At 43.3% G+C, this 23,201-nt stretch overlaps 1 protein-coding gene across 2 annotated transcripts in view; it reads right to left on the reverse strand.

The window, feature by feature from the left end:
* The window catches only part of WNT7B (Wnt family member 7B), a 141,606-nt gene that overhangs the window by 113,119 nt on the left and 5,286 nt on the right, over positions 1-23,201 (reverse strand). The window contains exon 1 of one of the 2 annotated variants that reach the window (XM_059726657.1): positions 19,799-19,883. The exons of the other annotated variant lie outside the window; for it this stretch is intronic. Within the exon in view, the coding sequence (XP_059582640.1) occupies positions 19,799-19,881 (83 nt within the window). The 5' untranslated portion in view covers positions 19,882-19,883. Of the gene's footprint in view, positions 1-19,798; positions 19,884-23,201 lie in introns of those variants that run through there. 2 annotated transcript variants of the gene reach the window in all.

The following is a 23,201-nucleotide window of genomic DNA, read 5'->3' on the forward strand; positions in this document are numbered from 1 at the left end:
TAGTCATAATGACATTGGTGATTATTCCCATTAGAGAATTCTAGAGATATACAGAAATAAGCTGAGCCTAACTTTGAGAAGAAACTCTCTCTAACAGCAGTTCTACATTAATAAAGCTACACTGTGCTGGAAGGATAGCTTTGAACTCAAGCTCTAAGGGAAAGAAAGCAGAGTTGCCTCAAAGATCACCTCTTCATCTTACAATAAAGCAACTGCAGCGTTCTCATTTGTTCTGTGAAACACTGCAGTGTTCCTTTAATGGTTTATGTTCACATTTATACTTTGATGCTCTGGGATCTCAGGAATAAAAGCATAACCCCTCCCTAATACTCGACCTTTTTCCATTAACATTTTATAAGCAGGGCATTAAGATATTTCTTTATTATTCATTTTCATCCATCACTATCTATCATTATAATATTCAGATGTATATATTAGTAGAAAGATGTACCTATGTGGAGCTGCAAGTTTGCAGTGATTTATCATATGCATCACAGGACGACTAAGAGTTCAACTGTATGGGGCCTAATTCAGTTAGGCAAAATATAGATGTATAGTAAGGGTAGGTTGGTATCCTAAATATTTTATGTCCATAGTGAATCCTGGCAGTGTTTTTGTTTGTTTATTTTTTATCTATCTTTTTTTTTTCCTTTTTAACTAAGCCCCTTCAAATCCTGCAGTTGTTGAATCAGTTACACAATTTGTCACTTGGGGCAGCTCAAAATCTCCTAGCCAAAAACAGAATTTTGGGTTTAGTGCAAATTTTGGCAATTTCATTTAATCTGTCTGCTATTTTTTTACATCCTTTGCATTTTGCTGTCCTCTGACTTCCTCCTTGCCTATGCAGGGCAGATCTTGGAGAATTCAGTGGGGATTGGTCATAGCCATTCAGCTAGCTTGTTGATCCACAGTAAGGCTTTCCTAAGGCAGTTAGACTTCTGACCAACACACAGGACCTTATCCCTGCCAGTAGGCACCCTTTCTTCTTCAGGTTAAATTCTGATCAGCTTGGAAGCTGAAGTTGCCAAGAACTATCTGCACATCCTGCCCTGACTTTCTGAAGTCTTCTTTCATTGGCCAGCTCTTTTCTTGCTGGTTCTCATATTTATCTAAACCCTTACCTTTCTCCTTCTTACCCTCTTCCCTTCCACTTCCCCATTTCTTTCCCTCTCACTACTGGATGATCCTCTTTTGTATGCCCATTTCTCTTCTCTCTCCCCACAGTTGACTTCTACCAGTCCTTACTCTCTGGGTGAATGTCTACCTTCTCTTTCCACTCTCCTGTATTGTTCATTTCCTACCTGCATTTCACCCCACCCACAGCACATTTTCTTCTTTACTCTGTAGCTGTCCTAAGGAGAAGTAAGAAGTAGGGAAGAAAATAGTATACACTCTAGACTTTAGGATGAGGGGCGGGCTGCCATTTTGGCAGCAAGCAGGAGCTCTACCCAACCACTTTAAACTTATTTTCTAATGTAAAAATAAAATTGAAAGTTCTTTCCCACATTTAAACTTCAATTTAGCAAAGGAATGAACTAATTTTTAAATTCCTTCCTATTCAGGACAGTATGTAACCAGGTAGCCAACTCCAAGTATCTTCAAAGGATCTATGGAACTGAAAGTTATTTAAGCACAGGCTTAAGTATATGCACATGCTTAAATGCTGTCCTGAATAAATGTGCTATTAAGACCTGTCTTGAATTTTAATTAAAGAGCTGAAATTTGCTGCTTGGCTGCAAACTATGGCTAAAAGTCATACTATGGGTAAAACTATGGCTAAAAAGCCATTTCTGAAAGAAGAATGTTGTAGAAGAAAGCCCTTCATATAAACCAGGGAACCCTAAAAATGATAAATATACTAAAATAATATATATTTATTTGATTTCTATGCTGTTCTCCACATGAAAAAGACTCGGGATAACTTACAATAATAAAGTCATAAAAACAGATAGAATACTAAAAATAATAGTGGAACTATTCCCTAAAGAATACCCAGAGCTTAACTCTACCTGCTATAAGCCTGATCAAATAAAAAGGCTGTAAACCACTTCCAGAAGATGGCTGGACTCAAGCTCTGGTGGGTCTCAAGTGGGAGGGAGCTCCACAGGTGAGGGACAACAACAAAAACAACCTCTTATGTGCTTTGACCAAGCTAACTCAACTCACAGAGGGCATATCTACACATACATTTACTCTGGCCCAAATTTACTCCCTGCAAGGGGACGGTTCCCTGCTCAGCGGGCTGGGACCTCCCCCTGACTGACAGTTTCCAGCCAGCCCCAGGCTGTTCAGGGAAGCAGATGCAGCCTAAAGGTGGCTGGTGACTGTCCTGTTTTAGGCAATACCTAGCCAGCTCCAGTCTGCACATATAGACTTCCCCACATAACCTGGGGCTGGCCAAGAACTGTCCCAGTCAGGGGCAGGTCCCAGCCCTGTGACACAATTAGGTAATTGAAACACAGGACATGGAAAGAGCTGCAGGGGTGGGGTAGGATCCAACTGGCTGGTGAGGCAGCTAGCAGTGAGCTAGCTGCTAGCTGCTCCACTGGCAGATTGGGGCATGTGGCTGGGACTTGCTCCTCCCCTGCAACTGTAAGCCCTGTGTGCCTGATCAGGGAGCCAGGGCCAGGAGCTCCCTGCTGCCGGGTTAGGGGGCATTGTCTCTGCCCCAGCAACAGGCAAGCCCCTGGGGCCAGGAGAGAACTGTCTCCTGGTCCTGTGTTCCCTGTCAACCCCTGAGCTAGCACCCAAGGGGAGCATTGAGCTCCCCACAATGCCAACAGGGGCACATTGCAGGGCTGCAAAGAACTGGGTGCATATCTGCTCCCTGATCCTCACATGTATAGATGCCTGCCCAAAAACCCTTACTCTGGAGTCGCAATTGTGATCACAGAGCAGGGGCTGGGAACAACCAGGCCCCACTCCACACTCATGATCAGGGAATGGGAGCTGGAACTCTCTGCTGCTGGGGCAGGGAACATTGTCCCCACCTGGGCACGCAGAGTGGGGGCTGGGGAGCTTGCTCCCTGCCCAGCTCTGTGAGGGTGGGGCTGGGGGGGGGGGGGAAACAAGTTCCCCAGCCTGTTCCCCCCATCCTCTGCACGCATGGAGCTGAGCAGGGAACAGGCTCCCTTGCCCCCACTAGCAAGGAGTTCCCAACCTGAGAGTCTCAGCATGGGAGACAGCCCAAGCCCCATGAAGGAGCTTGGACTGGGAGCTATCTCCCACCCAGTGGTAGACAGCTGACTAGGAGATTTTGCTCCCGGTCAGGAATCTATACAAGCACTACAGCACCATTACTAATCCTGAGTAAATTTGCTACTTGCATTTGCAAGTTTACTGCAAAGTAAGCATGTAAGCATGTAGATGCTAGGGCTGTGTGAAGCGGCTAGTATTCGCTTCAGATTCAGATTCGGCCAATTTGGAGGACAGTGATTCGATTTGGTGATTTGAATCACTATCCCAATTCGATTCAGATTAATCTAATTTGCAGATTTGGCTGCTGCCGAATCTCCGAATCTCCAAATCAGCTACACCAGGCCCATCCCCCACCCGCTCTCCCATGAGAGCTGCCCTGCACACCCCAGCTCCCAGCACTTGGGGAAAAAAAGCCCCGCCTCAGTGGGTGCTGCTGGGTGGGGGGTGCTCCCTGCTGCCCCCCACTGCGCCACACTGCATGGGGGGCTCTACACAAGCCCCCCAACTCTCCCCTTGCTCCCCCAGGCCCCTCATGGGTGCCCTGCCCAGGCCAGCTCCAGCCCTTTAAGAAAACCCCCCCCCCAAAAAACCCTGGACTCACTGCTCCTGCTGGGTGGGGGGTGATCCCCACTGCCCCCTGCTGCCTTACACCATTTGGGGGGCTCTGCATGAGCCCCCTGAAGCCCTGAGGCTGCTGCAGGAGCGGTGGGTCCCAGGGCTTTTCTTGTTTCCCGAAGATTTGGAGAGCTTTGATTGGTCCCCTGATTCTATTTGAACTCGGAGATTCGGCCACCAAATTGGGCCAAATCTCCTCTGAATTGAATCATGAACCGAAGCTTCGTGCAGCCCTAGTAGATGCACATGTTTACTTCACAGTAAACTATGATAATGCGAAGTTAAGTGTCTTGTGTAGATGTGCCCAAAAGGTACTTCCAGGAGGTTGTTCCTGTCTGACCTTGGGAACCATTCTGGAGCATAAAGAAGTTCCCTAGATACATACGACCCAAGCCATTTAAGCCTTTATAAATCAAGATCGCAACCTTGAATTATTCCCAGAAAGCTACTGGAAGCCAATGCAGACCGAAGCAGTGGAGATATATGTTCCTGGTAGCCCACCCCATCAGAAGATGAGCTGCTGCGTTCTGCACCAGCTGCAGACTCCAACATATCCTTATGGGCAGCCCCACAGAGAGTGTACTGCAATAGTCCAGCCTCAAAGTTACAAAAGCATGGATGATAATATTATAATATTAGGGGATAGGTTTTACATATATAACATTTGTACTAATAAAATATAACATCAGCTAATATTAGCTCTTGCCCTTTTTCCTAACAGGAACTATTTTTTAGAGTGGAGTAATGGATCATGTTATGTCCCACAACATTGTTTTAATTCCTTTTTTCAAAAGGAAAGGAAACGTGAAGCAAATTCTTGGTCTGTTACAAGTTGCTCTTGCGTGTGCATTAGTAAGCTACTGGAGCACTCCTTGAGTGAGAGAAATTACTGTCTAAAACCTCACAACCTACTCAAAGCATATGCCTATCACGTACCAAAGCTCGCCTTGTAGCTTATTGGTGATTTTCCTAACCTTTGGTAATTGACCATGTAGCTATACCAGATCCTAAAGCAAGTCATCTACCCTAATAGGCATCATCTTGTTATCTTAACTTGTTTTACTTTCACTTCTTATGGAGAAGAACCAAGCAAACAACCCTTTGCCTGGAGTAACTTGTACAGACAAAGTAGAACTCTAGTGTCAGCATAAACAAAATGTAAATTACCCCCTACAAAAAACCCCAATCACCTCTTACAGTCTGTTTCAGCTAGAAGGAAATGGCCGCAATACTGTAACACTTCAAATTAGCCAAGAAAGGTCAGCATGAAGCTATTTCAACAGCAATGCTAACTTTGCACTTCCCTCCAGATCCTAACCCAAGGGCTCTTAGGGTGTGTCCAGAAAACGTGCACGTACATTTCACTGGGGACAAATAGCAGCAGCACAAACATTTGCGTGTGCAGTGTGTGGTGTGGTGCCGCATACTGCACGTGTGCAGTGTGTGGTGTGGTGCCGCATACTGCACATGTGCACTCATCTAGACATGCCGTTACATGCCACTAGTTTAACATTGGGAAGCAGATGTAAGAATCGTTAATGTGCTGATTTTGTATGAACTTCAACTGGCCCTGGCCCCCTTTTAGGTATACACATGCAGAGGCTGGTTCAGTAGTTACCTGGCTCAGCAGCTGGCCTTGGATTTGGGAAAATTCACTTAAAGTCCCTTTCCTACCATAGACTTCCCTTATGACACTGGGCAAGTCACTAAGGATATGTTTAAACAACACAATGTGGTGCTTTAGAGAAATAGCTGAGCTCACTCAGGTATTGGGAGCAGTACAACCATGTTAGCAGAGCACTCTGGATAAAGTAACTAGGCTGCTAGGAAGCATTTATAGATAGTTTTGGTATCTGTAGATCACACTACATTATGCCATATGGACATTTCTTTAGTACTAGTTCTCTGTCTGTAAAAAGAAGGTTGTGATGGGCTCTTATACTCCAGCAATAGGAGCCTTAGTTAAACTATATCTTTGGTAAAATCAGGAGTTTATACCTCTACCCACAAAGTTAGTTGATACCACGGGACAGACATTTACATCTAGATACCTGAGAGCAGAACAAGACCAAACAAATGCACACATGGAATTTTCTTTGATTTAATGTTGGTTTCCCTGCTGAGGGCTAAACTGTGAGCTCAAATATCTGAGAGAATATTTAGGCAGAAGCGTGAGCAGGCACAAATCCTGATATCTGCAGGAGAAGGTCTTGCATTTGCTTGCACTTCATTTGGAGCACAATGCATGTATGTAGAATTGGCTAGCTTCTGCAACAGTGGGGAGCTAACCTTTTTGATAGGTGTGCCACAAATTAGCCTCACACCTTATTTGAGTTCCATTTTGATCCTTCTCCCACCCTGCCTGATCTGCTGCTCTTCTTTCTGCTCCCTGTCCTGTGCTCCCCACCAAATCTGCTGCTCTATTTTTTGCTCCCTGTCCTATTTACCACACATGCCACAGGTTGCTCTACAATCTGTTCCTGTGCTTTAGTCCTATGTACATAGGTTGTTGAGAGCTGCACACCTAAAAGGCAAATTTTTGCACTTAAAAAAATTAAAAGCAGAACTTCAAAGAAAATTTAGACAATATAATTTTTTCTTCCTTTAAAATAATAATGATTCCAGGAAACTGGATGCTCAGGGGACTGGTATTGGGATATAGAGCCTTTCATCACTGATCCAAGCATGGTCCAAGTTAGTAGTGACCAAAAAATTGTTACCGTTTGGCAGATGTTTTGTGGCCTAGAGTATTTGAAATGAGTTGGTGCTCTTAATCCAGTTCCCAGTGGACAACTTTCCACATCACAGAAACCACTACCACAATTGGCACCCTTATTGGCGGTCTTAGCAGGTTGGCGAAGGATTAAATAAGTACAGAGACTGAACTACCCACTCATGCCTAGAGGTTGCCCCTCTAGGTCATAGAGGAGACACAAGGATAGGGTGGAGTGAGGAAACTCACACACCCTCTGCTTGTGCTGCACTGGTTTTGTGGGTAGGGAGAGGAATTCAGCCTCCAGGACTGTGGATCAGGCACCCTTTGTGAGCATTACATTTATTTGCATATTTTTATAGTTTTAAATGATTCTTAAAATAAACCAAAAAATAAGAAATGTTCAGAACTGGTGCTTTAAAAGGCTCCCAGTGTTCAATTTGCTATAGTCAAGGGAGTTATATGAGGGTTGGATTTGACAAAAAAATACACAAATAACTTGCAGTCATGGCTGCACTTTGAGAAAAATTCCTTTCACTGCATTAAGTTTTGTCAGTCATCGCTTTAATTATCTCCCAAGGTGTCTTACAGTGGATACAGCCTGTGCCAGCTGCTGTCATAACTCTAAAGCTGACTTTTTATTAAGTACACAATGGCTCTCAAAAAACTAAAGAGTTTTTATGTAAGCAAAGGTAGAATACTCCTTGAAATGCTTATTGATATGATATTAAAGAAAGCCAAATCAAGATTTATGTTACCATTAAAAAGAGCTTTTATGTGAACTAAGTAAAATGTATTGAACAGTATCTAATCTGGGAACATGATTAATCATGACCCGTGTAAAAGATCTTCATCATTGAGTTCACATGTGAATATTATTTATTTAAAGGAAAATCTTAATGAAAAACAAATCTCTGTGGGCCAAATCCTACAAAGTTACTCATCTTAAACTTTCATGGAGCTAAAACTTACACTTTGGGGTTTTTTGGCATTATTGTAGATGCTTGAATCTGAACTGAAGTGTGAGCCTCATGGTGTTTGGTTGCTGCATACATGCATAGGAAAAGCTCACAGGATTGATAGAGTAAAATGAATGGTGGGAGGGGAAATGAGGGCACAAAGATGGGAACTGTCTTCCATTAAGCCTTACAGCAAATGTTTGGCAAAGCTAAGTCCAGTTCACAATGAAATGAACTTCATTTTCTCCGCTCACAGTTTCTGCAAGCAATTACAATTCTCACTGGGTATGTCTACATAATGCCCCCATGTGTCTAGGATGTTTTTGAGTGCAGCCTGCCTACACTCACACTCACCAAATCCAGAAAGGCACCAGTGAAGCAGATCTAGGAGCATCCCTGCCACAGTCACTTCTCTTTTGAGACCTTAGTCTCCAGTGTGCTTGAGAGAAGCTACTACAGATGACCATAGCTGGCTTCACAGCTACATTTGCCGCATTGGCACTGTAATCAGGCTGTCAGCCCATTGCTGAAGGAAAGAGGCCTCAGCCCTTTTAGACACTACTTTGCATAGTAGTGAAAGGAGGAGACAGGGACAAAAAAAGTAGGTGTAAGTCCTCAGAGGAAGCACAGGACCAGACTGGCCCAGGGCCTGAAAAGGTAAAAAGCTCTGTGAGGAGAGGTGCCCAGGAGGAGCTCTACAATGAAACCTCATATGGAGATAAGTTATGTATTTATATTTTTTTCTGAGTTTGGTATACCCACAAGGTATGGGAATGCCTAAAGGGGAGATGGGAGGCCACTGAAGATACCTGATAGAGGAGCTTAGATTACATTATTGAATTTGTAAGCTGCCCAAGGCCCACTGGACTGTGCAGAGGGACTGAGAGAGTCCCAGACTGTACTGTTACTTTGGGGGCTGGTGAGAGATCTCAAACTGAGGACTGTTATTTTGGAGCCAGCAAGAAAACCAGTGAACTGTGCAGAGTGGAGCAGGGCTCCTGAGGCCACATCTTAGTTCTTTGAAGATAGCCTCCCAAAACCCATTTAAAACATCAAAGGCTTGGCAGGAAGGCATGAGGGAGGTGGCTAGACTGGCTGAAGGACCTAAACAGGTCTCACCCTGCCACTAAAGGTCACAGGGGGAAATGAGGAGGAACCTGAGGCCTATTAGAGGCACTTGTGATGGCAAGCAAAGAGCCAGGGCACGCTTGAGAGCATGCCAGCCAGAAACCACTGAAGATACTCATCATTAAACTCAATGAACATTCAGCTGGAGTAAACATCTGGAGTCCAATTCTGCAAGGTGCTGTGGGCTCCTACTTCCTGTTCTTTTCAATTAGAGCAAAGGGGGCTAATCATATTATTGGACACTATAGCACTGGGTCCTTAATAAAAACTGTACACACAGGACTCATGAATATGAATATTTCCCTTCTGCTGTATCTGTCATGGAGCTACTATTTATGCTTATCTGATTAATTGTCTCCACACGCAGCTTTCATGCAAGCATATCACAAGTAAGACTGAGAAGTATATCCACTGATAAAAGCAGTATACATTCAAAATATAGAAAAATACTGTCACAATGTCAGTAATATGATGAAATGCTTTGGCAGAGTTTAATGGCACCAACTGTAAAATGAAAATGGCAGAGGCTTAAAATGTTGCAAGTCAGTGACATTTCTTAAATGAAATAGTAGGAGCCACTGATTGTATTTATCTCATTTACTGGCACCTGAACCAATGGTCAATAAGGGTTGTGTGTGGGAGGAAGGATGGGAGGGTTTGGTGATAATTCCATACCTGTCACCCAGCTGTTGGCTGAAAGAAACAAAAAGAAAAGAAGGGGGGGAGAAAAAGCATCTAATTTATAGCATGTGTTGACAACACTTCACACAGTGGATCCATGACCAGGATGACTAAATGCTGCTGCAGGGGTAATCATTTGAAAATATTAAGACTATTCTCGCTTTGGTCCTTTGATTTGAACACTTGACCTAGACTGAATGCATTTCATAATAGCAATAAGGCAGCCCTGTAGGGTGTGGTTACCATAAGAAAATAACACCCCATTGAAAGATTAGAGGCACCTGGCTGCACCTTATGCCTCCTAAAACCCTAAAGGCATGATTATCTCATCATATGCCACCTGCCAAGTCTTGTTGCTTAATTATTCAACTGAGAAGTCTGGCCTTACAAAGACCTTGAGTTGAGGGTGAATGTGCAGGCACATGTGTGCGTGCACACATAGTATTGTGCTTTTTGCAAGTGTTGTGCTTTTTTTGTTTGTTTTCTTTTGAGCTGTAATGCACTTTAAGTGAGTTCAATTGTCAGCTCTGCTCATTACACACAGCTGTTTGGAGATCTACAAAGTAGCCACTACTAGTTTCCCAATGTAGGCATGGTTCACCCTGGCCCTGTCCTAAGTCTGGTTTACTCTACACTACAAATGCTTTTGTTGGCTTGCTAGGTGTCATTGAGCCAGTCAAGGGCTGCTTGAGCTCCATTAGCTGCAGCCATTGCTTTTCCCAGTCTTGAAACACCCTCCAAGAAAACCTGAAGTCTCTGGGGAAGCTTCTACCAGATGAGGACTAGGCCATAGTGCCGCATACATTTGCTGCTTCCAAGCAAGATTGCTGAGCTGTATGTGAAAACATTGCATGTACTCCAGTGTGTGCAAAATTCATGTCTACTTCCTTTGCAAATGATATACTCCAGTCCCTTAACTTATTTCTATTCCATTTCTACTACCAGTTCAAGACATCCTTCCCAATAGTTAAAGCAATGAATGGATTGTGCTCCAGCTCTCCATACCAAGACAGTTGCACTCCTCTGGAACAATGCAGATCATAAGGCGCAAGACAAAGCTCTGAGGTAAGGCATTCTTTGTTGAGAGGATCTGTCTGGGGAATAAACTTCCAGAGGAGATTAGACTAATCTAGAGGCTGATGACCTTTAGGTCACAGTGAAAGAGCTTCCTCTTTGATAAACCTTTTCCGACATAACCAGAATGACATTAACAACCATAACCTGACCCCATATCCCTGCTCTCAAAGCACCTACCCCAAACATAGCTTCCCAAAAACAGGGAAAAGGGCAGAGCAAACGACCCTCTGAAGTCTCCTAGGGTCCGTGGTTTGCCAAGCTAATTAATGAGGGTGCTGCTCTGGTTCTATGAAGAGAGTTGCCAACAAAAGAAAACAAATCAAAACCATAAGACAGATAATGTACCCTTTAGGCCATGGGCAGAAGTGAAAAAAGATTTAGCAGAGGCCAAATCATGGGGATTTTATTTACACATACACCTATTAGCATTAAGGTCTATTGCATTAAATTGTAATACAAATTTTAAATTTTAATAATTAAAATTTACCCCTGCCACAGGCTTAATTTAAGTCAACAACAGCACAGAAAGTTAAGTGCCATTCTCCATTCTTAACTTACTTTTTATATGGCAGTGCTGAATGCCATGCAGTACATTAAAAAAAAAAAAAAAAAAAAGCATACTGTTGTTCAGAGACTCCCCACTTCGTAACAGGCTGGATTAAAAAGTGCTTCTCTCTCCTCCTCCTGAATTACTTGTTCTAAATCATCAAATTGCAATGCAGCTTTAATGTGAAAATCTTTGTGTGGGTGATTTTGTTTTATTTTAAGTTAAGAACAAAATAGATAAAGCAGGGAAAAAATATTTTTTGCTTGAGAGGGTTCCTTTAATCAAATAGTCACATGGGTCATTGACATCCTGCCAGTGAAGTCCTTGGAGGTGTTGCCATGCTCTCAGGATTCTCTTCACTATGCCAAGTGTCCTGTCCCTTCTGGTGCTATCCACTGTGACTGCTCGCATGAGCAAAGCATGATCTGGCTAGGTCACATTTGGATGGGAAATATCAAAATAGCAGTGCTACAAGAAGTAATTTTACCAAATGCACTCCTGCCCAAGAGGTTGCACGGTGACAATGCATCAGCATAGTTATCAGAGGATTCTGATCTGTGTTTCAGATGGTATCTAGCAGGGGTCATTAAAGATTTCTTGGAACTCTTAGTAATAAGGAATGATTTAACTTTTAAATTGAATTTTCAGAGTTCTATTCCAATATTCATTCTGAAGGCACTGCCTTTGGTTAAAAGTTCTGATTTCTCTTTTAAAGATCAGGCAAACTCACAAAAAAGTTAAGTAATTTGTCCTAGGCCAGAGTTTTTAGTAGTTGAGGCAGGAATTAGTTCTCAAGACCTCATGGCTAAGAGCTAATTTGCTTCTTCACGGGGGGCTACATTTGGGCTTTCTACAATTTTACCTTCTGTTTCATCTGGGGATACTCAGCTTCTTTTGTGCAGGTCCTAACTGTATATGCTGGACTGTTGTGTGCTATGAAACAGCTGCTGCATTCCACCTCAATGGTGGGTGAAATGACCCTTGCCCAGTTCACATGTATATATGGAGGATTAATTTGCTTAAGATTCTTGAATGAAAGACACTTATTAAGTAGTAGCAGCATTTTATAATTATGTTCACTTCAGCCAGGCAAGAAGATCTAATATCCAATTCCAGTGCTTAAATATTTTTAAATTAAATACACCCTCACTCTATTTTCCATGCCCTCTTTGCAGGCTGATGGTTATTATATCTTTGTGCGTTTTGTTTATTCCCAGACTTGAAATCTGTACTGTCCCCCAACACCTTGCGGACAAAAAGCAAACAAAATGCTTCTCTCCTTAAAATATATTTTTTTCTTTGTTTTCATGTCAGTTTTTCTGGCACAGAGGCACTGGGTTTCTTTCAATAGCCCATAGAATTAATTGTGGGTTTTGTCTGACAAGGAGGAGTAGCCTCTTTCTAAATTCCTGGGAAATGTGGCCATGTTCCCTTTAAATTATGTAATTTGGTAGCCTAGAATGGATATATGTAAATGGTTACTGGAAGAACAAGACATGTACTGACTTTTGTTTTGATTCTCTTCTCATTTGCACCAATAAGATACTTGACTTCAAGGATGTATTCGTGATACATTTTGTTGGGAAGTTGATAAAACTTTAGGTGAAATGAGAATCAAGCCTTTGATGTAGACAAGACGTAATATAAACACATTCCACAATGCTGCAAGAAATCTATTGTAATGCAAATGATTCTCGAAAGGCACATATATCTTGAATAGTTTGTTATACCTGAGCCTTAATTTTACTTTGTTCATTTAAACCACAAAACTCCCATTAACATCATTTATTCCCAGACCATCATAGCTAAAACATACACACTCATCCTACCATTAAAATCACTGGCAGTTTTATGTGAATTTTATGCAATTACCTGAAAATTGAATGTCTCCCATTGACTTTAATGGCAACTAAGTAGCTAAAATGTATGCAGCAATTTAAAAAAAAGAGAAGAAGCAAAGTAGTAGTTAACAATAAACTTAGGGAATGCTTACATCACAAACATATCATGCCAGAGAAAGACATACTCAAATATGCCACATTGCTAAGCATGTGCTAATTGCTGGACTGGAAGCAGCATTCACATGGTACTTCTGGCCAGCTAATTAGCCCTGCCTGTAAAAACTGCTTGTTAGCCCAGATGCACACTACACCTACTTGGCAGAGTAAGTTCACTGTGCAGGACATGCCATTTCACAGGAGCCAATTCTTGTGCTACATATTAAATTCATGATTAAATTCTGCTTTCACTTACACTCTCAAAATCTTTTTTGATATCCCTTTCTCCAGTTATGTAAGAAATCTGGGTGAAATTCAGCTCTGTACAAAAAAAGACCAGGACAAGGCCTATAATGCTTAAGTGGGACCTTCACCTTTGTTAAATCTGTTCTATGGGTATAGGTTGAAAAGAAAATGAAATTCAAATCTGCATTTGCTAGTTAGATCTGAACTACATGGGCCTGGACTAGTTGGATATATGAACTTTTGTTCAGGACAGTTTCCTGGAAGAGAGATGCTACCTCACCAATTTAGGCCATGCTTCACTGCCAAAAGAAGATATGATTTTTGCAACCGCAAAACTATTCTCTATTAGTTATGTAATTGAAAAATCCGACTGGAGGATTGGTAGTGAAGGCACTGTAGTTTTTAATAAGAAGCCACAAGTGGGAATGTTGTACTGGCCTCATCTAGGTACAGAAAAAACTACTTGTTCTTTGCCTGAACTAGGATTTTACAACAAGGTAGCTTCTATACGGTATCATCTCACTATGAAGCGGAATCCTTTTGGAAATGAAGACAATGCCAAGAAGGAGAGATTATCCATTGCCTTATATAAGATGCTTTGCAGATTTATCCTACTAGTTTAGGGAAAGAGATGGGGACATAAGAGGAGACAAGTCATGGAAATATATTGAGAAAATAGTTAAAACCAAGACCTTGGTTTTATCTAGAATATTTGTTCACATTTCCATTAGTGGTAATAAGAATGCTAATACATGAATACTGCTGACTATATATTCTAAAGCTGACCATTGTTAAATCAACCTGACTCCCCACATTTGCAGGGGTTGGGGAAAGTATTATATTACCTTTAGGGAGAAGTGAAATGAGGATAAGAGAACTTCATGATCCCTGGAAGGATTAAAACACTCGTTGAGAATCCATTGGCCTTGTCTTTTGTGTCACTGCATTGTTGTGCCTGAGCTCCTGATCTCTATTATCCTCCAGTGCAGCCCAGGATTTATCTTGGCAATGATGATTTTGTTCAACCATGTGCCAGTTCATTCGCTCCTGCTATGGTGAAATCCTCAGATGTCAAAAGTCATGAATGTTTTGCAAGAAGATACAAATTCTGGCATCTGCGGCTCCTGTTATTCCTCTGATAGAAATCTAAACTCATTCTAAACCTTATTCCGAAGTAATAAGGAGGAATCGCTGCTGTTTTTTGCCATAGTATATAGCTTGCCACAGTAACATACAAAGGCCAAGATATCTAGTGTGTAGACCTAACTTTGAAATTAGGAATAGTGTGGGAAGAAGGGGAGATAAGCAGTAGGGAAGAGAGAAAAGGATACAGCATACAGAGGAACCATGAGCAAAAGCAAGCAGGTATTTTGCAGGTGTGCCTGCCAACCTATCAAAAGATGCTTCCTTTATGGGTTGGCCTTATGCTATGAGTTCATTAGCTCTGCATTCAACTACATTCAAAAGGGAAAGATCCTGAAGTTAGTTTATGGTAATAAATTCAGTACAGAATGGATTCCAGTCCAACTGCAGTATTATAACCCTTTCAACAAGCTGCTGTTCCAGATTTTGTATTAAAATGTTTTGGAAGGGCTGTAGAGTTAAATGTGTATTTTTGTGGTCATAGATTTGTTCTCATGGTATGTTAATCCAAATAATATGGGCATCTGTTCTCAAGAAAATAAAATAATCTGGGGCAATATTATTTGTCCATGCTGTTTATCCATACTATTGAACAAATGTTTCTAGAACTAGATAGAAACCTTTACTTGTTCAAGTATAAGAGTAACACATTACCCTCCTTTATTTGGCTCCTTGACTTTCCCCCGATGGGCTTTCTTGTGTAGGCAATTCTCCCTCATCAGAATAAATAAAATTAAATTACATGTATTTTTAATATTATGGGCTCAATGAAGTCATTGCAGTAATCTCAAGATGCCATACTATGCCCTCTAAATATATTACAGCACTATTCTTTCTTTATTTAACACTTGATTTCTACTTCACAATCTTGTGTTTCATTGGATATGTGCTAACTATCTAATACATGACACCTCCTTTTTACAAAGAAATTATGGTGGGAACTATGATGAAAAGCTTGGACTCAAGTTTAAATTTCCCCGAGGAATCAGGCGGCTCAGATTTTAAGATTTTATCATGGTCTAAGCCAAAGAGATGGGCTAGTGATTTTTTTTAAATCTGCATCCAAACCTTGCCAAAGCTCCAAAGTATTGTATTTTAATCCTACTTCTTTAAGAAATGTGCCTTAGTTTTATGGGGACTGGGAATCCACCACTGCCGCCAGCTGCAAATAAAACGGTGTATACTCAACTCTTCTAAAATCAGGCCTGATGTCTTTGTATAAGAACCTTAACTTGAGAGAACAGCTGAAGTAAAACAAATAAGTCAACCTTAAACAGACCTTGACCCTGAGCAACAGAGAAGTCATCCTTATCAGTTTTTTTCTTATACAAATATATTTATGCCACTGTCCTCTAATAAGCTTTTATGTTAAAAAGGTATAAGACAAAAATCCCATAATTGCAATATTTTACAATTTTTCTAAACCAGCAGCCAGCAACCTTTAACAAATCATAGAACAACCTGACTCCCATTCAATGCCAGTCAGTTAGCTTTGGTGGCCTATCAGTGACAGTACCTGCCCCAAAGAACTTACAGTCCAAATATACAAGACAGGGAGCATGTACACAAGACATTTACTGCAGAGCTGACTAATTAGCTCTGCAGTAAAATGTCACCATCTACACCTGCAGTGCTATTAGGCTGCAGTAAATTAACTCTGCCATAGGACAGTACTGCCAGACACAAGTAATATCTTATGGTGGAGTAACGTATACCACTGTAATGGACGGGGCTGGCTGGGGCACAAGAGTGCCTCAGTGTGGGGTCTGCCTGCTGCCAAACCCCATGCTGAAGCACCCTCATGCCCCAGCCAGCCCCTCCACGGCACGTTGAGCTGGTCAGAGCAGCCCCAGGCTGGCAGGCTGACCCTCCAGGATCCCCTGCCAGAGGGGGCTGCTCTACCCTGGGTCAACATGCTGGGTCCCAGACACGTATGTAAACGCAGTGCCTGGGAGCAGGAAACTGGTGCAAACCGCACGGAGTTTATTCTGCACATTAATTGTATATGTTGATGCATCCACTGAGAAGTTATGAGACAAGGACCAATGTAATGCACCTAAGGTCACACAACTAGTCAGTGGTAACAACAGAGTTCAAATCCAGGACTATGTCCACTATATCTTGCTGTCTCATCTTTACACAGCTACACAGAGCAAATACAAATAGCCATCTTAAACATCCATCTCTAGCAGCCCTAATGTTTAGGGGGCTAAAAGTTATTATTCTCCTCTTGACACACAAAGAACCAAAGTGTTTCCTTTAATCCAGCATCTTAGATTAGCTCTAGTAGTACAAGATGTGAAAGCAACAACTTGGAGAGTATCAGAATGTCAGCATCAGGAACTTCAAGAAAAGCATGCATTTTCTTCCAATATTATGAATAAACCACCACGGATATTCTGTTCATTAATGTGGATAATTTTCCTTCTTCTTGATCATTCTGTTTATAATCAGAGGGAAACCCTTTTTGTAGGAAGAGCTGCAATGACAATATATATACTGCATATACACATATAGTATGCACATACAGTATGAGAAATGGTACCCTTTTTGTATTATTAAACTTCTATTTTGCTATACACATTTAATCAATGATTAGACAACCATACTTAATCTACTGCATTAAAATGCATCAACTATCCTATTAGCCACTTCTTTTAAACACCATAAACTAATTGTGTTTACCATAGGTCAGAGGTCTCAAAAGTGACTATGCTTTGGCATGTCTACACATGACGCTACATCACTGTAGTGACGTGCTACAGCAATGTAGTGTCCAAGAGTGTCTACAGTACACAGTATGGGCGGTTACTGCGCTGTGCTTTAATACTTCCTAAAGGAATACAGCGACACAACAACAACATCGCCGTAGGGCAACGTGTAGACACCCATAGGCACTAAAAAATACGTACAATACAGGTGCCATACAGTATATTTACCATGTATAAACTGATTTGGTAAGGTGTCTATTTTTTAGCAGTTTGGGGTATAAGTGGCTAAATTATAGTTCACAATATGCCCTAGAGTTATATAGAAAACTGTAATATATTCTAATGTGAGACTTTTGTCTTACACCTTTTTAAAAAGAACGGAATAAACTTGCCCACACAGAAGTACCCCTCTGTCTTAACTCTTAATACCAAGTATGCAGTTTGATTTAATCTTTATCACTGAAATAGAAGCAGTTAAAAATTATATTATTTTGTGGAGCTGAAAAGAATAAATGGAGATAGAAGAAAATTAACATAATCACTGAAACTCCATTAGTGTTCACTAAATAGTAACTTGGGAAGTTTCTTCCCCTCCCAAGCACAAATGCTAACAGAGACACCATAAAATAGTACTCAAATAAGCTCTACCATCCTTTAATCTTCAAAGGCTAACACACTAAGCCAGAGAAGTATATCTACCCACAAGATAAACACCACAAGTTCAGTCGACTACTATCCATTAAGCACTGAAATAACTTCCCTTACTTTTTAACTTTCAGAGCAGAACAAGGAGAAATATTACAACGTGTCCAGCTTTCCCTAACTTCTTACATTTTATGGGGGGTGGGGGAGTTGAACTGCAGTGAAGCCCATCTCTTGGGCATGTTATTAGTATGCATTTGATGGGAGGAGTTGGGCTTCCAGCATCGCGGACAATGCGTATTGGGATGGTGAGGAGAGTAGCAAAACTCCAGATGTGGGACTTGCCTGGTTGAGCCCAAGCTTGTTTCTTTTCCAGGCTACAAGGATGGATTAATCAAAGCTTGCTGTTTTCGGGTTGGCTTTGTTATGTTTCACCTCCTGATCCCTTTCCTTTCTGCTCTGCTTGACTGCAATAGGGACCAAAAGCTCAGCTCTCTCGCTAGTTCCCAGAGCTCATTTCAAGCAGCGGAGCAAGTGACCTGACTCTTACAGGATGAACCGGGGATGGCAGGGGGAAGGCGAGGGCATTATTAGCCACGGCCAGTTCTCATGGTCACAGATCAGCGCTCGGATGATCAGTCGCTAGCTCTAAATAAAGCCTGCCTCGCTTCCCTTGTGTTTCCCCTCAGCAGTTGCCTTTAGTATTATTATTATACTTCTATAGCTTTTGCTTTCGGACCTTATAATTATGTCACACAGCAAGGGAAACCGCCAGCATCCAGCATCTGGTGTGCGGTTGAAAACTTTTGTTTCAAGATTCGGACTATTTATAGAAGGAAAACTTTGTAGGATAGTAATTTCCTACGGGTTGGAGAAAATGTGGCTACGTTTATATTAAAGGGGGGAGGGGTCGTATTTATTTATTTATTTATTATAACGCTTGCCCTCTTAGAAGAAGCAGAGGGTTACCTACCAGCCTGTGAAGGGGGGCTTCGGTTACTCGGTTTAATCAATAGCCTGGAGCTCAATGCATAAATCAAGCTGCTTTACCAATCGGTAGCCAACGCATGTGCATTTCATTACGAATTAAGGATGGGGAAGGAGACATTTAAGGTTTTCTGTGGGGTTAAGGATAGGGAAGGAGATATTTAAAGATCTCCTGGGGAGGGGTGTGGGGTTGTGCCGCCTTTGCAGTCCCAAGGGTGGGTGATCGGTCCCTGTCACCTCCACCGAGATACGCTGAGGAAGGCACCTAGGTGAAAAGAACCCTTAAGAGGTGCCCAAGCCCCGAGAGCCTGCGCTTTCCTCCACGCCGCAGCATGGCAGCACTAGGGGTGGGGGAGATCTCTGCACATGGGGGGACAGGCCGGGGATGCAGGATCAAGAGCTCTTGGGAGAACCTGTCATGTCTTGGGCGAAGCTCCGCCGTCTGCAGGCAGGTCTCCCTCCCCCCTCCCCCTGGGGTACCTGCCCCGCCAGCCCACCTTCCTGGCGCCAGGCGGGGGATGCTCACGCCCAGACCCCAGCGGATCGGGGACTGCCCCCGGCACCTGCGGGCCCCCGGCCCCTCCTGCTTCCCCGGGGGGCAGCCCCGACACCCCCCCCCCGGCCGCGGTACCGGGGTCCGGAGCAAGCCCTTCTCCCCTCTTGCTTGCAAAGCCCCAGGCAGCTTCCAGTCCCCCTCCCGCCCCTTCCTCCCAACGGGGCCGCTGCGAGATGGGTCCCGAGGGGAAGCAGCATCCCGCCAGCAACCTGCACCCGGCGCTGCTTCTCCTCTCCAGGCACATCCTCCCCAACCCCGCGCCTCCTCCACCCCCAGCCCTTTGCAAAGAAAAAAAAGCATCAATCAGTAGCTCTCCGGATTGGGAGCGGGCCCGATCCCGCTGGGCATAGCTGCACCCTTGAAAGCCAAGTGGGCTTCCTCCGCCTCCCATGGGAAGGAGCCCTGGGCGCTGGCGCCGCCTCCCGCCCTGGGCAGAGAGGATCGGGTCCCCACCAGGCACCTGGCCGCGGACCTCCCCCCTGGCCACCCCCGCCCCGGGGCTCTGCACCCCGGCGTCCCAGAGGTGGCAAGCGGGGTGGTGGCCAGCATGAAAGAAAGGCATTAAAAAAAAAAAAAAAAAAAGATCTGGATCACTTACAGGTAACTCCCACTGGTAAGGATGAGGAAAATCTGAGGGTAATACACTGAGAGTAAAACACTGCGAGATGAGAAAAGGATCATGGCTGAATCCCGTTTACACTCGTGGAGTTCGCTTCCTTGATTACTCCTGGCGCCCCCCCCCCCCCCCCCGAGGGTTATCTCCCCACCCTCTGTGGTGTCAGCTGTGGCCTTTCTGCTTGGATCTGAGTTGGAAATCCAGGCCCTTGGGCTGGGGGGTGGAGGGGCTGGGGGGGTTGTTTGTTTGTTTGTATGGTTGTGTCTAGGGTTCCCCTGGTGCTAATGCTGCTCCATGGGCAGGGGACAGGCTGCTGCTGCTTGCCGCTGCTGCTGCTCTTGCTGCCTCTGGCTCTGGGATCCTGCCTGTCATGTCTCAGTGGTTGGAAGTTGTTACAGAGTGGGTTCTCTTGTTGGAATGATGATGGTTTAAAGGATTTGGATGGCAGAAAGAGCCTCTCTCTTTCTCCTCTTAACTCTCCTGAGACTCGGAGCTGCCATTGGGCAGGCAGTCGCTGCAAACCGCCTCCTTTTTCTCCTTTTTTTTTTTAAAGGGGTGGATGACAATGGAATGACACTGATCTAGCCGGAGCTGTGCATGGGAGCTGTGTGCTCTCTGGCCGAGAGCTCTTGTTTGCACCGCGCTTTGAAAACAATCCTCAGCAGCTCCGGAACGGGTTGGATGAAGGCAGCCTCTGCTTAGCAGACTGCGGGGCTCTCTCCCAGCTCCTGTTAGGAGGGCTCCTAAAGGCACTTGGCAGCTGCCAGCTCCAATCTCAGTTAATTGTTTTGCAGCCCCCAGCCTCTGCTATGCTCCGAGAGAGGCTTATGTAGTGCCAAAGTCCAAAGAAGAGTCACAGTGGTGGTGATTTGGGTCGGGGGGGGGGGGGAGGGGGTATTGTCTTTGGAGTTGACAGTGCATTTCATTACCAAAAGCAAAAGGGGTCCCTGCAGTAGCAATAAAGACCCGGTGGCTTCTTAAATTGGAGTCTTGTGTGAATAGGGCTTGGTTTTGTTGTTGTTTGTTTTTTGGGTGTGGGGTGCTTTGCTAATAGGCACTGCCTGTCTGAGCGATTCAGGTTGCATCTTCATCTGCTCACACCTCCCCGTTCCCACGGAACGAGGTTTCTCTCCTGCAGAAGGTGCAAACCTGGGGAGGAAGGAGTTCTGCCGGCAAGTTAGTTCCACCTCCTGAGCCTTGCCCGGAGGAGGCAGGCTGCTTCGTGCGTTGCGGTCTGGCTCCTAACCGCGTGTCATCTCAGCGGGCCGGAATAAACCCGCTACATTTCTACCCCACGTGCTTCTGACTGCGCGTTTCCCCATCAGTCAGCCAATGAGAGGGGAACAAGGCGGCGGGGAGAATGTTGAGGTGCCGAACGTTCCATGAGCACTTTGAGGTGCAGAACGTTCTCTCTTACTGTTGACCATATTTGGAAAAAAAGAATCCGGAGACGTTCTAAGTGTTAGTGATGGGAGAAAGAAAGAAGAAAGACGCTTTAACTTCAAGAAGATGGGATAGAAAAAGGAGCCGGGGAAGGAAATGGGCACAGCACTTAATTTAGAGGAAGAAAGCCTAAGTAGGCTGACATCCAGGTTGTAGCCGTATTGGTCTACAGGCAAAAGCAATCATGACTCGTGGTAGAGGTGATTTTATTAGACCAACTAGATCTTCGTAAAAGTTCTCCCATGGAATATGACCTTTCATTTCTATCCAGGAGAACTTTTACAATTTTTTCTCCTATGCTTGAAAAAGGGTGTTTGTCCCCAAAGCTTGTGATGATGATGATGATCATCATCATTATTATTATTATTATTGCAAATATCTAGTTGGTCTAATAAAAGATATCACCTCTACCACGAGTCCTGATTGCTAAGTACGCTGGCACACTCATACTGAAAGTGTTTTTGGTCCACATAAAAAATACAGCTTATCTATGTTAGCTCCCTCAGTAATCGCACGAGTCCTCTACACCAGCCTTCCCAGCGCCATGGAAGCCTCTCCTTTGGTTACCAGCTGTATTTATAAGTAGGTAGCTGACTGTGATACAGTATAAGAGAATCTTCCCAGTGATCTTACTGTTCTAGGATGAATCTACAAGTCTTTACATTCCTCCCGTTCCCCCAAAGATATGATGCGAATCGTTACTCTTTTTTCTTTCTTTTTAATTATGCCCATCTACCGGTTCAATAGAATCCGTTAGTATAATTAACATTGTCTTGGGAAACAAAAGGGATTAATCTTGGTGAATAAGAGAGAAAGTTAATAGGGTCTTCAAAGTTTAGGTTGCATCCTCTAATTGCCATATTTCTTTGTAGCACTTTTATTGCAATATATACATATATCATATAACACATAAGTATCTATATTACACAAAAATATCATCACTCTAAATTGTCATATATCTTTGTAGGATCTATATTTTATGTAATATGCTTAATTATATAATTAAGCAATATGTAATATGCTTAACTGTCCATCACTACCCTCAGATATATAAGCATGTCATCGTGTGCAATTGTGATTCATGTGAATCGGAAGAGTTCGGACCAATATTTATTTCGAGTCTAAATGAGTTGGTAGCTTAGCTGGACCTAACATGGTTTGCCTCCCTCTGTAAATGAAGAATTAGAACTGGGTTTAGCTATACATTTAATTTATAAGAGGTGTAGCTGGGTCTCTAGAAAACAAAACAAATCAGACAATGGGATCATCGGGGGTGGGATTTTGACCAGAAGGACGTGGACCAGGCATTCTGTGGGTACAGCGAAGAAATATGTGACATGAAATGCCATAAGCTTCCTTCTTTGTGTGTGACGGGATAGAGACACTATTTCTGCTGTGACTTCAAACCGAATTTATTGCCTGTGATGAAATAATGTCACGGTTCATCCAATCGATCAAAAAGCCCCATTCGAGTGACTCGTATCAACTCTTCTCCCGCAAACATGTGTGTTCTAGATCCAACAGAACCAGAATAGCAAGTCATATGTTCATATGTGTTCTGTTCTTACGTGTTCCAAATACACCCCTAGCAGAACATGGCAGATGATTCAAGACCCAAGGCAAATCAGGCACGGACAATACATCCTCCCTCTGTTTGTCTGTCCAGTTCAAGCTACAGTTTCTTTCCCTGATAAACCTTGAGTGCAGAAATGGGCAAAATGTCCAGAATAAGGATACATCAAAAGTTGGTTGGAACTTTGAAAGTATGTCTATAATAGCATTATGTTATTTCTTCTATAGTTTTTTGTTATTTCTTAGGTACTGCAGAGTTTTAAACGTCATACAAATCAGCGGGGTTTCTAAAATGAAGCGATGTCACGCGAGAAAGGCATAGACTGCCACTGGTGACCCCCCAAAAAGCTTGCACATTAGGGGCGAAATC

The sequence above is a fragment of the Alligator mississippiensis genome, chromosome 4 (genome assembly GCF_030867095.1).
Source record: "Alligator mississippiensis isolate rAllMis1 chromosome 4, rAllMis1, whole genome shotgun sequence".
NCBI lineage: Eukaryota > Metazoa > Chordata > Crocodylia > Alligatoridae > Alligator > Alligator mississippiensis.